This window comes from Colius striatus, chromosome 3 (assembly GCF_028858725.1).
Source record: "Colius striatus isolate bColStr4 chromosome 3, bColStr4.1.hap1, whole genome shotgun sequence".
Lineage (NCBI taxonomy): Eukaryota > Metazoa > Chordata > Aves > Coliiformes > Coliidae > Colius > Colius striatus.
This window is the reverse complement of record NC_084761.1, coordinates 21,218,792-21,235,176: the sequence shown is the minus strand read 5'-3', so window position 1 is coordinate 21,235,176 and position 16,385 is coordinate 21,218,792. Positions and strand designations below refer to the sequence as shown.

Sequence of the window (16,385 nt, the reverse complement as noted above, 5' to 3'; positions counted from 1 at the left end):
TCAGGAAGAACTTTTTCACTGAGAGGGTTGTTAGCCACTGGCACAGGCTGTCCAGGGAGGTGGTGGAGTTCCCATCCCTGGAGATATTGCAAAGCTGTGTAGGTGAGGTGCTGAGGGACATGGGTTAGTGGTGGGCTTGGCGGTGTCAGGTTAGTGGATGGACTCGATGAGCTTAAAGATCTTTTCCAACTGAAATGATTCTATGCTTCCATGATTCTATGATTGCTGACCAGGGTTTCCCTAACTTAACCACTTGACTGTGTTCATCCTTGAGCAAGAGAGGTGGTAGGAGTGGTCTCATCTCACCTCCAGCACATTAAGCAGCTGTGTTCCAAGGAAACCTAGAAGCATAACTCTTATGCCTGCTGTTGCCTTCCCCGAAGGGCCTATGTATGGAGCATGCTGCAGACAATACAAGGATGGCGATGGTTAGATGCAAGAGGAGTGATGAGAAAACCAGCTACTTTGTGCTGAGAATCACAGGACAAAGACTGCACCACTTCAGGGAGGGACTAAAGATGCAAAAACAATCCCATATGAACCAGACTGTGAAATAGTCACACAGGGGAAGGGGGACATTCAACAGCAGCCTAATAGTATAACTTCTTCTGTGAATCACTGGCACGTGGGTACAGTCCTGGTCTACCCATCCCTTTCAGTCTGCAGAGGATTCTGATCTCATTCTCACTGAGAGTTAGATGTAAAACTTCTACTGGCTTCAGCAGTGCATAATCAGAGCCCTTGGGCTTCCAAATCTGATGACCATTCTCTTTCAGGTCATTTCAGGTGCAGGAACATAAGAAAAACCACTCAGCAGCTGAGGCTCCTAGGGAGTGATTTACAGCCTGTGTAGTGGGACCCTGTGCTGTCAGAGCTAAGGGCTTTCTCCTGTCTTCTCTCATCCTTTCATTCCATCTTTTGGGAAATCCAATTTTGATCAAGAAGGGAACGAAACCTCACATCTCCTAGAAGAAAGGTGCTTGCAGAGCACACAGGATACCTACACTGCAGAAACATCATGAAACTGCTAATACAAATAATCTTTGTGCAGCGAAGCGTGCGAATGGGAAACCTACATTTCGTGCCCCAGTAAACTTGTTTTCAGTCTGGGTGTTCAGTTCCTTAAGTGGAAAATAGGCTGGGGGAAAAAACCCAAGGATGCCACAAGCAGTTATTGGGAAGAATGATGAAATGCCATCCCTAGAAAAACAGGGAGGCAGGATGAACTCAAATGGCTGTATTGTTCTCTCAGGAAAAAAAGGAACAAGTTATTCCAAACTGAAGCAAACGGGTGTGTTTTAAACAATCATGAGTGGATGTGCCTGAAGGCAGAACGAATCTCTCTAAAACAACATTATGTTTTCCTAGGGGCAAAAATGGCCAACTGGTCAGCAGTAAGATCCAGCTAGATTAGGAGCCTTCCTCTACTTGTAGCTGTTGCTCCCTGACCCACAGCTGCGTGGCGAAACCCTTGGAGACAGTGGCGACTCCCGCTGTGACAACAGAGTGGGCTGACATTTACTGCAAGTTTGTGAGAAACAGAGCTCCATTGTGAATAATTCTTATCCTCCCTCTTGATGGTTTTTACTGTAATATGAGTTAGCTGTTTGGGAACTCAGAGCTTAGGGCAAACATCTATTTATTATTGAAATGTAAATACAGCAAGACCAACTTCAGTTCTAGTTAACTTCAAAGCAATCCACTGCTACGCGGGTAGTTACGTAAGTCCTAATATGATGAGTTTTATGATTACACTTTCCTGGTTTTGAAAACATTTCTCTCTGTTGCTGAGCAAAATATCCTGCCTGTACAGAGGAGAGCAGCCTAAACGCAAGCTCCCAGTTCAGCAAGGTAAATGAAACCTCCTGGGTTTTGGTCCACATAAATGTTCACTTGCTTTTAGGGAGACAGAATCCTAACCTGGAGACAAACAGACAGTGGAAAACATCAAGGTATTTTTCTTTTCGAATCCTTCAGTTATGATGTGAGCTCTAACAGCAGATCAAACACACTTTGGAAGTTACAGACCTGGAAATTTGCTGCAGATACATGCTCCAATATGACATGAAAAAAAGCCTCCCAGCAACTCACTCCTAATTCTGCTGGGCACAGCCCACCCAGAACTGTGTCCCTGGAGATGTTTTCTCTGGTTTCTTATCATCTCTCCATTTACATAAACAGATGACACCTGCTGCCAGCAGCAGGATGGCAAGAGCTGATCCTGCAGTGAGAAGGGAGACATGAATATATACCTACCTGGCTCCTGCGCTGACCACGTAGAAAGGATCTCTCATCATGGGGCCAAATTCAGTGCTTTCCCTTCTCAGTAGGTCCTGGAGTGCAAAGACAGTATTAGCAGTGAACAGAAAGCACAACAAAATAAAAAACCAGTGGTGTTTCCTAGCAAGGAGAGAGCACAGTATGTGCCATATACAGATGGGTGGAAAACTCCAGTGTGGTGTACCACTCTCCAGCATCGTATCTGCTGCTTGGAGGACCAGTCTGCCTTTTTCTGGATGGATTGTGGGCCAGACTAAAGCCCACAAACCTCTCAGCAAGTCCTGGCCTCTTCTAAAAATGTCTTCAATGGTATCAGTGAGCATTCACCTCTGGTTTACATACAGGCAAGAAGCTGAGACACCAACAAAGCAGCCTGAACCATGGAAGTGAAACTGAACAATCTGTGCCTGAGCCCAGTGCCTGAACAGGATCAAAATGCTGCACAGAGATGCTGAAAGTCACAAAGGTTGGAAGCTCCAGCACAGGCAGAGGTGCTGAAAAACATCACAAAGTCTTGCACTTAGTTCTTCTGAAAAACAAAGTGCAGGAAATACTTCATCTTTAGGCATTTATGTCATCTAAAACCAGAAATACCTTTGTGAATGCGACTCTCCCTACCCCAGAGCTCCAACAATAGGCCACCAGGCTATTATGAGACCTGAAAGCAAACGCTAAGTCTGCTTTTGAAGAGGTAGGTATTTGCTCCCCAGCGATCCTTCCAGCAGGGAGCATTTCAGTGCCCCCTTCCCCACACCCTGAGCAATTTGCTTTTTTTGGTCAGTGTTGCTACCGAGGGAGGGTAAGTGTAGATCTTGATTTAGGAATCTGGGAGCTGGGAGATATGCAGGCTGAAACAGCCTAAAAAAGCGGAGGGGAAGGAAGGCTGAGAATGTGTTCTGAAGAGGGAGAGCTAATAATTCCACATGCTATCAATTTCTTTATATCTTTAAACAAATTCCTACAGTGACACTGCAATGTGATTTATATGCAGCCTGAAAGGAACATTAGACACACTACAGAAGGTCCTGAAAAACAGACTGTGAGGCACAGAAGCCTGCTGCTAAACTGGAAATCAACACTTCCCACAGAAAATATGAAAAGGCCGAAAACAGTAAGAAAAATACATCACCCTGTTGCTTTGGCTTTGTCCCCCATTTTTATAGCTGTATTTTTTTTGTACTGGAGACAGATCAGAAACAAACCTTATTAAGAGAGCACTTAAACATATACTTCCCTTTCAAACAGACACTTATGGATTGGTGTATACATTGGAAGTCAAACACACTTTCTTGAATTAGGATTTAAGAACAGGATTTTCACAAGTGCCTTGCTGCCTGTGAGACTGAATCCTCATTCCAGAAGTGGATACTGCTAAATCACTCTAGGAAACACCAGTAAGGACTTCCCCCTCTTCTAAACTTGAACTAAGACCCTGTGAGCAGGTCTGTAGTGCTGTTCATCATCTTCCCTGAGGCAGAGTCCACAGGCAGAAATTCTGTTTCGGCTGCTGAATGTATGCAAGATTGAAAGTGAGCCAACAAGGGGGAAATAAAGATCTCAAGAACTACCTTGTATGTCCCTTGCCTGGGAGAGCAGGCTGTGTAAAAATGTTCTAGGGCTACTTGTTGTCCAACCTCTCACTGACAAGTACATTTTAGTGATCTGTCTTTTTCTGGATGCCCAATATTGTTGCCACTCTGACTGTTCTGGGAAGCAGAGAGAGAGTGGCAACTTGGCCTTCACCCTAACTCTCTAGGGTCTGTCCTCTTACTGAACACAAGACTCTGCTCAGCAAGTGTGATAAAATTGCACAGATGAGCCTGATACTTGGCTGGTGTGGAAAAAATACTGATGATGGGATGAGACAGCAGTGGCTATGGAAATGCATTCTGGTCAGTTGATATTCACGAGCTGTTTTTTAAATTCTGTTTTAAAATGTGGCATGGGATCTGAGGTTTGTCAGGGAGGACATTCAGAATGAAGTACAGAATGAGTTTGGGAGGACAGCTCCTTTCCCTGCACCCCAATTCAGACAGTTTCTGAGATGCTGCCCAGAGTCTCCTGTGGGAGAGGTGCTTATTTGCACCTAGATCATCTGTTCTGGGCCAGTAGCAAGTACAAGAGGAGAAAATGTCCTTGAAGTGGGAAGCCTGGCCTCACATTTTGGTTGTCCCCTCCTTCTCCCTGTGAGGAATGGAGCCTGGCGTAGAAACCAAGGTGGGGCAGCAGACCCGCCACTGCTGTAAATCCCTGTGGCTCAACCAGTTGCAGTTACCTAAACAGGTCTGAACAGACTTGAGCCAGCTGAAGAGCTGGCCTGGGCAGTTGTTCTTTAAGAAGTCAGCCCGCTTCTACTATTTACCATCATCAGAGTCAGTTGAATTCCCGGTTTGTGACATCAGTGCAATGTTCCCAGATGCCAAGCAGGGGACATGGAAAGAGCAGACAGGGTCTTCACTAAGTTTTCTCTGCAATATTTCCCTCCAGGGCTGGAGGCAAAACGTAATGGTTACTTGGCAGTGCCTCTGCCAAGCCTTTCCCAGCACTGTTGGGCACTGTGGGAGCCAGAGCAATTTCAAGCATCTTCTCTACTTTGAAGCATGCAAGTGGGCTAAAGCAGCATAGCAGCAACAGCCTATGACCACCTTCATGGTGCTCAGGCCTTCTCCAGTGATGCTGAGAGGTAAGAACAGGACATTTCAGATGAGGTGTCCAGAGCAGCAAGAACGCACGCACACTACCAGCATATGCACCAAAATCCTGGCATCTCTGCAATCCCTCAGATAGACCCAGCTGTAGAAAAGCTGAAGACAAGCAGTACCAGCAAGCATTTAAGCAGCATCCTGGTAATCTAAATGCAATAAACTGTCTCTATCTCAACACACCTTTAACCTCGCTCTACCTGATGGAATACCTGCCGTGACTGAATGTCAGCCCCTCCTCCCACCCTCTCCCCTCACTCCCTGGCTTCCACATGTCACCCGCTTCCCACATACCTGGTGTTTCTTATCCGCTGTGGGAGAGGATCTGGAACGTACATGCACGGGGACTGTCTGATTGTCGTACCTATCAAGCAAGTCTTCCACAGACACCGATTTCCCAGATTTCCTGGTGCTGGAGGGTATTTCAAAGACCTGCTCCTGCTTCCTGTAGTGAGGTTGGCCCTGCACAGCCAGAGGGTCTGTCTGCGTGCCTTTGGTGAGTTCCATTTTGGCTCTGTAATCCCAGCACCTCTCTGGTTTTGGTCGGCTTGTGACTCCGCTGTCCTGATGCCCTGTCTTCTTCTCATCTCCACTCATATCGCAGCAGCCCATCAGCCCAGGAGGAAGGGTAGAAGATATCCTCCTTGTCCTGGATATCTGCTCTATGGACTCTTTCCGGCGGTAAAGGTTCTGTTCCTGGAGGGAGTTCACGCTGGAGGCAGAGGAAAGGCTCTGGCTGTCCGGGCCACCTACCTGCAGGTAGGAGCTGTGGGAGCGCTCCCTCAGCAGCCCCACATCTTGTGAGGACGGCCGTCTCCCTGTCTTGCGCTCAATGTAGTCGGCGAGGGCGTTCTGCTGGAGCTGCTTGAGTTCCGGTTTGGAGAGGCTGGCTGCAGAACAAGCTTTGCCGTCCCTTTCGAAGATCTTACGCCGGTCAGCCACCGTATTCTCTGGGAAGGCAAAATGGATGCTCTTCTTCTGCAAGGAGAAAGGCGATGACTCCCCATCAGAGATGCCCACCTCATTCATCTTCTCCGGCTCTGAGTAAGACTGCTTCTTCTGCTCTGCTGTCAGCCGCCTTCGGCCCCCAATGCGCACGATGTGCTGTGTCTTGGCGTAGTCCAGAGCAGAGAGGCTGTCTTCTGTCGGCGTGATGCTGTGCCGCTCCTTCGGGGTGTGGGGAGATGCCGCCGTGCTCCTCAGACCTACGTGGACTGAGGCAGGCCTCTGGGTCACCCTCTTGGGCGTGCTCCCAAATGGAGGGCTGATACGACGGAAGGAAGTGGCCCTCAGCACCCTGGACTGAGCATCTTTGATGCTGTTCCTGTAGGCCCTGTTAAACGGTGTGTCCAGCTGTGACCCATGGGCATCCTGGATGTTGTCCTTCCAGAGGATCTCCTTCTCAGGCTCACCTTCCAGATGGAACGTACTTTTACTCCTCAGTAGCTGAGGTGCCCTTACTTGCACCTCACTTTCAGGACGCAGGCTGTAGTACTCGCTATGTCTCACCTGCTTTGCCGCAGCCGCCATCCGCAGCTCCACAGGGTGCCAGTCAGCCTCTTCCAGCTTCCTGATCCTCACGGAGGGGCTGGAGGCCCTGCCTGGCTCCCGGGGCAGCTGGCCAGGCTCGCGGAGCTCACCCCGTGTGTCCTCCAGGTTGTGCAGAGGGCAACTTGTGCTAGAGGGCTGGCTCGTCTTGCTTGGCCCGTAGTGCTGCCCAAAGCTGGGAATGCCAGCACTCTGGGACCAATGTGTGCCTTTATCTCGCTGCTCAAACTTGCTGACCTTCTCCAGCACCGAGCAGTGGGGCTTGCCAGCCTCTGGTTTGCCGTAGGGAAAGATCTGGATGCTACTAGAGCTGAGCCGGCTCCTCCCAAAATCAGAGCTCTTTGGGTGCGGAGGAGAAGGGGGTGCTTTGCAATCTGGCTCGGCAGCACGGAACGGAGTCACGCTCGTGCCCTCCTCCTCCTGCTTCACAAAGGCCTGTGGGTCTACATCCTTCCACTGTTTGTGCCCCTGTCCCCTGGGATCTTTCTCCTCCTTACTGCTGCTGTTCAAGAAGGACGGTTTGGTGTTTGAATGACCCTCGCCTAACAGCATCTCTTTTAGCTCGAAGCTGCTTTGCCTCCTGGAGCTCTCCGGGATGTTTTGTAAGGAGGAGAAGCCATGCTGATTGCCTTTGCTGTGACCCCACTGGTGCTGAGCAGCGGCATCCCTCTCATTTATCTGTGTGTTGCCATTTGTGTCCTCTAGGGATTCGGCTGTCCAGTCCTCCTTGGGCTGATAATGGGGTTTCTTCTCACTAGCATCCCTCAGCTGGGGCTGTGGAGGTTGAAAACTCTGTTTGGAGACCGGTGCAGTACTTGTGGTCTCTCGGTCGCTGTGTGCTACCTTATAAGGGGGTAACAACTCCTCCTTCCTTGGCATGGGCAGGCAGATTTCTGGGCCTGCTGTGCTAGGAGGTTTTTGATGAAGTTTTGTTGCAGCATTGTGCTTTCTCTCAGCTGCTAGGGGCTGGTAGAAGACAGCTGATCTGTTTGTAGTGCTTTGGTTTCCATTCTCATCAAAGCCCAGGGTGCTGCTGGCTATGGTCTTATCGTGAGAGGCTGGAAGTGGTGGAGAGTACCCACTTTCTTTGGCCAGAGCTGGGTAAAGTGTCCCGTTGCTGCTTGCAGAAGGCTGGGGCACCTGGGCATAGTGCGGCTCTGGGGAAGGTACTGGGTAGACCCCAGTAGGCAGCAGAGGCTGCCCTGGCTGGGCTGGCTGGGAATAGCCCTGCTTGGGCTTCACGCTGGGACTGCTCTCTGGGCTCTTCTCCACCACAGTATGCAGATGCCCTTCTCCAAAGGACGTTTTTGGCAGTGGCCCCTGGGATAGGCTGCTGAGAAGCGGAGGCCAGGCCCCTTTCAGCTGGGTTCGACCAGGTTTGTTCAAGTCAAGGCCACCACATAAGCTGGGCCTCTCGTGATGCCTGATGGCTGCATAGCTGTCGCTGCGAGTAGGAGGCAGGGGAGGTCCCCTGGGGGACTGGCTCTTGCTGTCTGAGGACCCCTGGCCAGGCTGTGCCCAGGAGGAGGCTGTGTTGTGCCAGCTGAGGACACGGAGCCTGCCATGGCTACGACCGTCCAGAGAGGCCCGTGGCTCACAGCTCGGGAGCAAGGCGGAGGACTTCACCTCATACTCCTTGGAGATCCCTCGCTGGGCGTCATAGACTGTCTTGACGTACCTGATGTCAGCTTGCCTCATGCCCTCTTGCAGGCTGCCTCGCGACTGCGTGCTCTCCGTGGAGCAGGAGGGCTCCATGCCAAAGGGAGGAGCAGGGTACTCGGGGATGCTAGAGTTGGTGGAGAAGGAGCTGTAGGCAGAGTCTCTCTTGCTGTGGAGGTGGGACAGCTGGTCGATGCTGTTGGTGGATTTGGCCGGAGACAGGTGACAAGGGTGGTAGCCAGGGGAAGAGTGGTCCAAGGTCTCCATGCTGCCCCAGGAGCTGTACTGATCAGGACTTCTTCTCAGATAGCCATGCTCATAGCCAGAGAGATCGCTGGTTGAAGAGCTGGGGAAGAGCGAGAGAAGAGTAAAAACCACTGTCAGCAGAGGAGAGGCACAACAACTTATAAGTGAGCTCAGAAGCAAGATGTTTAGTTTTGAGAAGTGCAGATGAAAACCCATATTTGGGCCTTACTCCATCCACTGTTTGCAGTCATCCCAGTTCACAAATAGGAGCTGTTTGACATTGCAACACGTGGCTCTTCTTTACCACAGAAGGGTGGGAGGGAAACAAAGACAGAAGGGCAGTGGATCTCTGGAGCCAGGGAGGATCAATTCCACCCGTCAAACCTTTCCAAAGCACTTGGAAAGCTGAATGAGTGCCGACGCCACCGAGGAGGAGGAGAGGAGCACAAGAGGCAGCCTGGGGGGAATCTAATCTCTTTCTTTTTTCCCCATTTCATTTCTTTTTATGGAGATGAAGGCTATGCCCTGGCAGGCTTCCTGGAAATTCATCTGTCCCAAGGATAGTTTGTTTGTTGTGAAAAAACTAAACTGACAAGACAGAGAAGAGATGCATGTGTCTGTGTGTGGAGGCAAGAGAGGGGGCAACAATAGCAACAGTTTGAGAATGCCCCAGGAGGTCTTCAGAGCCGCCTCATCAAGCAGCTCCGCAGGCACAGGTACACCTTGGCACCTGCTCTGAAACACACGTGTATGGAAAGAGGAGTCGTGACTGACAGCAATGTGTTCAAAAAGAAGGTTATGCAGAGATTTGTCCATCGGTGGAAAGGGAGCTCCTTGTGCCAGCCACAAATCTTTTTACAGCTCTCAAGGGGACAGCACAAATCTATGTGGAGTTTCCCCTGGCTAATGTCTCTTCTCAGATTCAAGCAAATACACTGAGGACAGGAGACTGTAGCATGAGGACTTCACTTTTCTTCCCTCTGCTCCCAGCTCTGCTTGATGTATCTCCCTGTACAACTACATGTGCTGTCCTGGAAGAGCCATGGGAAAGCACCCGGAAACAACAGACTGCCGTTCCACATGATGGGTGGCAGGGCAAGGCTCAGGGCTGGAAGCAGAAGGGAGAGTAGCCTGGGATTTGCTAGGGTGCACCCTGAAGGCAAGTTCCATTCCTGTGTGCTTTGCTCCACTGAGATAACAACACCAAATCTGCTTCTTGCAGCAGGGGAGCTGGGGATGCAGAGCAGCCCTGGCAACTAAGGCAGTTGGAGGTGTGGTAGGTACCCTATGCCCCACAAGAAGATTCTGCTCAAGAGCCTAAAGCTTGTTCCAGATCACACCCCAGGTGCAGTCACTCCCACTCTGCTGCATTCACACCAACACGCTCAAAGGACAGACAGGGAGGGAAAAGGCTGTGAAAGATAAGGCAAAACAAAAGGAAGCCTGATTGCAAGGGGAAAAAGCAGCAGCTGTGCAGAGAGATGCAGGGAAACACAGAAACAGGCAGAAAGAGATAGGACAAATGTCAGGATAAAGCTGATTTACTCATCTAAATGTACTATTCTATTTTAGTTTCAAGTACCCATCTCCCTGGCAATGCCCTGTGCAGCCCTGGCCAGCTGGCCACTAGATGTTCCCCGTGCTCCTCTTCAAGCACCCAAGAGACAGAGCCAGACTGCTGAAGTGGCTGGAAGCCAAAGCCCCTCAGAGGGAAATGAGCATGCCACAGCTTGATCTGTGCTGAAGGCCAAAGATCAACATACATTTTTTTCTGCAACCAGCTCCTCACTTTTTTTTTAATGCTCTATTTTCTTTTTCCTCTGCTCTGCTAAGGCTCAGTCTCATCTGTAGAAGAAATGACATTTAAATCCCATTTATCTATGCAGAGAGTTCCCCGCTTCTGAAACTCTCTTTCCAGAGAAAATCCTCTCAGGGCAATATTTAAACTTGTCCTTCCCTCGAAGCTGCCCCAGGCCAAACACTCCCTGGGGCTCCTCAGGAGAGCTGAGGCGTATGTCTGTCCCAGGCAGCTCTACCCCCAGTACTGACACATGCTAGGACCTCACAGCCCACAGCTGAAACCGAAGGCACCTCATAACAACTTCTTTTATGCACTAAGGTGAATAGTTTAGTCTTTTGTGGGCTGATAAACCACTGCACTAGTTTCTTAGCAAATTGGCCATGCACATACAGCTATGATAAAGCTGCAGAAAGCAATTGCCAAACCCAGGAAAATCCTTGCTGACCTTCTCACCCTGGAAGTACTGTTAGAGATGCACTGCTATCAGTTGTTCCAGAGAGTGGCTCAGTTATCCTGGCAGGCATCTACTTATATCCTTTTCTTCTTCATTTTTTTTAATAGGCTAATTTTGACTTTGGATTTCTTCTCCTTTGCTGGGGAAACAACCATGCCACATTTTGACATAGGGGCAGTCTGCAGGATGCAGAGCAGGACTGCAGCTCCTTCATCCAAATCCACAGAAAGTTACATTCATGTCCTTACAGTGAACTCCCATCTTGGTGCAAAGAGGGACTGTTAAAGTAATTCATTTCCAAGCTGTTAATCACCTCACAGAGCACTTAAAGGAGGAAAACATGGTGACTTTGGGTAACCAAAGAGGAACTGAAGCCTTCCTAACTCAAACCCTAACTCTGGCTGTTTGTAAACCTCTCCAGCTGTACGGAGGTGACTAGTAACGTTTTTCTACCACATCTTTTGTCCCCTTCCTTCACTCCTGGCTCTATATTTAGGCCCTGATCTTGTAGTCAGTACCATCAAGACATTCTTGTGTGTGAGGCAGAGCTTCCCTGAAGCCAGCATGACACTGGAAACAAGGAAGGACATAGGCCTGGGGAACTAGTTTAGAGACATGTCACCCTAGGAGCCTGATTGCTACACTTGTGTGGGAGACATGAAAACAGGGCAAATGATAGCAAATTAAAACCACCCACTGCTTTCCATGTCTGCCTACACAGCACAGGACCACAACTGTGTAGCACTTACCTGGAGTGGTAGGACTGATGCCAAGGGGTGCCAAGCATACCCTGAGATATTTGCATCATGCTGGGATCGGGCTGGTTCTCCACAAGCTTGGTTGAATGCCAGGAGTGAGGTCCGCCCGGAGTTTCACTCCGCCTAGGTAAAAGCAGAAGGGTTTTGCACACTAGTAACAGGCAAGTTCTCCCAAGGAAAATGAACGGGAAGTAACACCAACAGCCACATTGAAAATTTCTCCTGCTCACTTCTGTTGCACAAACTCTCCTTCGTCCCAGCCTTTGGGCTCATCTTGTATCCTCTCTCTGCTTTCCAAGGGTGATCTCTCCCCTTCCTCTAGTGCTCAACTCTGCAGTTTCTAACTCTTCCTGTGAGAATGAGGAGTAGCACTGGACCTGTGTACCACTGAGTCCCAAATGTGACAGCCTGCAGGACAACTTTGACTACCTATAACCCATTAAAAGCAAGAGGAAGATGTGACGCATCTTTAAAGTCTTTGCTGCACTGAATGTGAACAGCACGTCCTGAATAAGGCAGCAAATAGATTAAAATGCTCGCTGCAGATTTAAACCAGACACTGAAAGAGACTCTCCCAGTGCTGCCTGAAGTTGTGAGAAGAAACCATGCAGGAAAATGTACAAAACTAAAAAAAAAATATTGTTAGGGTCAAATCCTTCACGAGTACAAGGTAACACTGGCACTGGCAAATGTTCTATGACATGGAAAAGCATTGGCAGACAGTGAGAGGTAGAACCATTTCACCAGTAGTTGTTCCACAGAGATTTCAGAAGCACAGGTCATCCTCTCAATGCCAGCTAAAAAACGTTTGTTGTGACAGGATTGTCTTATGGAAGCTGAACCGGAGGTTTACAGAGGGTGAGTTGAACCGAGCATCCTTTTACCCTTACACGTGTAGGTGTGTTCAAAACAGGGCCCTTTTTTTGAGCTCCTTTCCCAGAGAAACAAGGAAGCTGAATGCTGCTGAGTGGGAAGTTGACAAAACTTCTTACTAAGAATAACCTGCATTCTTGCCTTTGCCATTGCAGAGATGTAAAGACTCTCTTTGTATTTTTGGAGTTGTATGAGCCCCCTGCATTATTTTTCTTTTTTTTTGCTTGGGAAAGTACACTGAATGATCACAAGCAAAGCACATTATCCCTTCATTTGATCAGTAAATTGCTGCAAGGGAGATGTGTAGCCAATCTTCCAAGCCACAGGTATTTTAAACCCTTTTGTTTGTAATAATACAACACGTGGACAGCAAAGCTGTGAATTTTCAGTCAGAAGACGTGCCATACCAGCTCAGTGTGGGATAACCTTGCATTGTTTCCACACCTACCTGATCCTGGAAATGTGGATTAAGGGTAACTGAATCTTAGCTGAGCTTAAGCCACGAGAGGAAGCACTGTGGAACACATGATCTCTGGCTCATGTTGCAGACTCACGCAGGCCATCTCCCAGGAGGCAGCAGATGGAGCATGGAGGGTCTCTGTACACACTCACAAGTACCAAAAGGCAGAGAATAGGGGGCCTGATCCAGTCTCCACTGAATCAACCAAAAGACTCCTTGAGACAGAGCTCTGAGGTTGTAAAAAAAAGGCACAGCCAATGCTGCCAGTGCCCATGTGTGGGCGCTCAGGGAACTCCAAGACGTTCCTAACTTCAGCCTTCTGGAACACCTGAAAATAGTACCTTGCTTCACCCTACTTTCTTAAGATTAGTTTATAATTATTACTTCCTGTTATTTACTGGAACTGGAGTTGTTGATTGGGAACCAGAGTGGAGTACAGAGTACAGCACGACAGTGAGCACCACCGTGCCTAAAGCAGAATAGCTATCTCCCGTTACAGACGGAGGAGGAGCTGAACATGGTTACATCTGACAATTGCAACAGCCTTTGGTTGCACTCGCTTTACTGCAGAGCCCAACTTTCAGGAAACAATAAAAACTAGTGCAAGATTAAACACTGTTTGGCAAGTGGAGCAGAGCTGTTTTTGTAAGCCTATAACCTCAGATTCTGATTCATCCCAGACAAACTGAGTGATAAAACTTGCAAATGCAGCAGCTTATTCGTGACTTCGGTGAAGGCAAATAAATCATTAGGTCGTTAACTGGTATAAACTTGGTGTAGCACAGTTGTCTTCAACAAAACCAGGAGCAACAGCTAATGTTTTATTCCAGAAGAGAGTTGGATTTCAAAATGCAGAATTGTAATAATAATAACAACAACATCAACATCAAAATTACCTCATCCCCTTATCCTTTATACTAGTTCCTCACAGGCTGCACCTGTATTCTACTTGTCAAAGCATCTGGACAATCTTATTACTAAAAAGTTCACCCCTTCAGGTAATGGACAAAGCAATCCCTCTGTTGCAAATGCCAAGGCTGGAAAAGAGACTCCTTGTTCCTCATGGACACCTCCAGCAATCAGATAACCTGGGCATCCAGGTCAGGTTGGCATCATGACAAACGCCTTGGAGTGAAGATACCCAGGGAAGTCAGTGGAGCTTGATGCAATGCTGGCCTCTAAACAAGCTCCACAGCAGCTGGAACAATGATTACAGACCAGAGACTGCCAAATACACACCGTAAACTGGGAAACCAAAGCAATATCTTGTCCAGCTGCTCTTATCTGAGCGCTTCTTGTTGCTATATTAGTCACAGCATTTTCAGACAGAAACGTGACAGGCACATTAGTAGTCTCTTCTAACGCAGCCTGGCAAAGGCTTGATGCAGTCTGGGCTGCAAGGACCACACTGACATTTCTGAGGCCCTTTACCATTACTAGGTCTGTAGCTCACACTTATTAGGAAGAGCTGAGCATGTTCTTCTCTGTAATCTCTGTAGATTGGTTTTATGTTTTGTATGCAAAACACTAACGGAACTTTATAAAGATACCTTGGCACTAACTCTATGAATGAATTAGCATCTAAAGAACAGCCATCTGAAGCTTTCTTCACAGTGTCACTGAAACCCTGATTTATCTATTCCCCAAGTTTGCAAGCTAAAACCGTGCAGAACAATGTATTCAGTCTCATTTCTGCTCTTTACATAGTTCCTCACCAATGCCAGAGCGCATGCACGACCTGAGAGCTCTGCAATTCAAATGTACTCCAGGCCAGTGTCCTCCAAGAGTGCACAGGTATTTCTGCTTAAAAAAGGCCCATCCTTAATCAAAGTGAGCCACCCAGTTTCCTCAAATTGTCTTTTTCATTGTTTCTACATTTGATTAGAAAAGTTTGCCTTTTCCCAAACCTCTAAGTGGAGCAGTTTGGGAGGGAAGGGGCGTGGTGGACAGAAAAAAAAGATGTTCAAACAAGCTCTGCAGATTGCTCTGCTGCAGGTTTCTGACAGTAGTCTCCAGGTTGCCAGCAGCTCAGCAACACACTTTGGTGGAGGCTGAGGAACACAATACAGCAATACCAATCCCTGCTGCCATGACAAGAACTGCAGGTGGATGACTGTCCTTACATCCAACTTACAGGACTGGTTTCTACATTGGGATGAGAAGCAGGAAGTAAGCAGTTCCCTGCCCTCCCATACTTCAACCTGTTCTTTCCTGAGGATCCTGGGGCACATCATGGGGTGTACTTGCTGTACAGATTAGACATAGTGTGACAGTATCAAAACAAGGTGCTGAAGCTACAAGAGAAGAATTTCACACGGAAAGCACCTGCTCTTAGGAAACACAGACTGAATTTTATCCTTGTAGATAATAACAGGATGTAACTCGGCCTTTTAAAAAGCTAATGAGTGAAATTCAGGGAAGTGATGTTGTACCTGATCAACTAGCAATTCAGAGTCATCAATGCTCCAATACATTGATCTATTTCTACTGCAACACACCCACAGAACTTGTAGGTAGTTAAGTTTTCATCAGTCTCACATCTGTCAAAGATCACATCATCAAGATGGCTGAACGGCTTCTTCTAACGCCGACCTTGTGCTCTTTTCTTCTCTCTCCCAGCAAGCTTCAAAATCCTCCTCAGCAGATAGGAGAATATTGATGATAAAGGCAGACAAACTTTTCAAGAAAAGCACCTCTCCCCAAAGAGTAGAATCTACCTGCAGATCCAGACAGGAGCAGTGGCCACCAGGACACATTCTCCATTACCTGCAGGGATAGTTTTGACTAGCTGCTGGTGTTAAAGTGCCCGAGAAAGATAAGGAGACACAGAGAAGAGACCTAAGGCATGAGAGTCACTCAGTGCCATCGCAGACAACCACAGTCCCTGTGGATGTGGATGTGCTTTCCCCCAGCTGTTCTGTGGCCCAGGTGGCTGTGTGGGAGGTTGCCAGAACTGGAAAGGATATCTATGGTCTGACCCGCGCATCTGGGAAGGTGGGAAGTGACAGGGGCCCCACAGCAGAGAATCCCCTCCTCTAGATGAGAAGAAAGGTTTGGACACAGATGGCAAAGCTTGTGCCTCTTGGCAGAGGGTAGTGTGTCCTGGACCGTACCCTGCTGCCTGGTGCAGGAGGCTCTTTCTATATGGAGAGATTATGATCATTGCAATTCATGGGTACCCTCCCAGGGCGACTGTGTACCTGCATCAATGGAAAGTATAAACATCCATCTCGACTTTCACTGGTGCAGACCTGTCTCCAAGACAGCCACATCTAAAAGGAGCATTAGCGTGACAAGGATACCTTCTACAGGCATCCTCATGCATCACCAGTCCCTGTGCCTAGCTATTAAGCAGGAGATGAAGGAAAAAACTAAAGCACTCAGAAGCCTATTAGTACTTCGACAGAGCAAGGCCACAATCTACTCAAAGCCATGTCACTCTTAATTAAGGTTCAGTCATGGTTCTAAAAATAAGCGTAAGAGACGAGGCCAATTAGAAAGGAGTCAGACCATAATGGAGGCAGATTGATGTGTCTTTTAGTGAATCTGTCTTCTCAGGCTCACAGAGCCCCTCTCGTAAATTCTGAGGCAGGAGAGATGTGGA

At 48.3% G+C, this 16,385-nt stretch overlaps 1 protein-coding gene across 6 annotated transcripts in view; it reads right to left on the bottom strand.

Moving 5' to 3' along the window:
* The window catches only part of SHROOM3 (shroom family member 3), a 150,855-nt gene that overhangs the window by 10,772 nt on the left and 123,698 nt on the right, over nt 1–16,385 (bottom strand). For all 6 annotated transcript variants that reach the window (XM_061994263.1, XM_061994262.1, XM_061994264.1 and 3 more), the window contains 3 exons: nt 11,440–11,571; nt 5,277–8,535; nt 2,257–2,333 (listed from right to left, as the gene is read on the bottom strand). In XM_061994263.1, the coding sequence (XP_061850247.1) occupies nt 2,257–2,333; nt 5,277–8,535; nt 11,440–11,571 (3,468 nt within the window). The remainder of the gene's footprint in view (nt 1–2,256; nt 2,334–5,276; nt 8,536–11,439; nt 11,572–16,385) is intronic.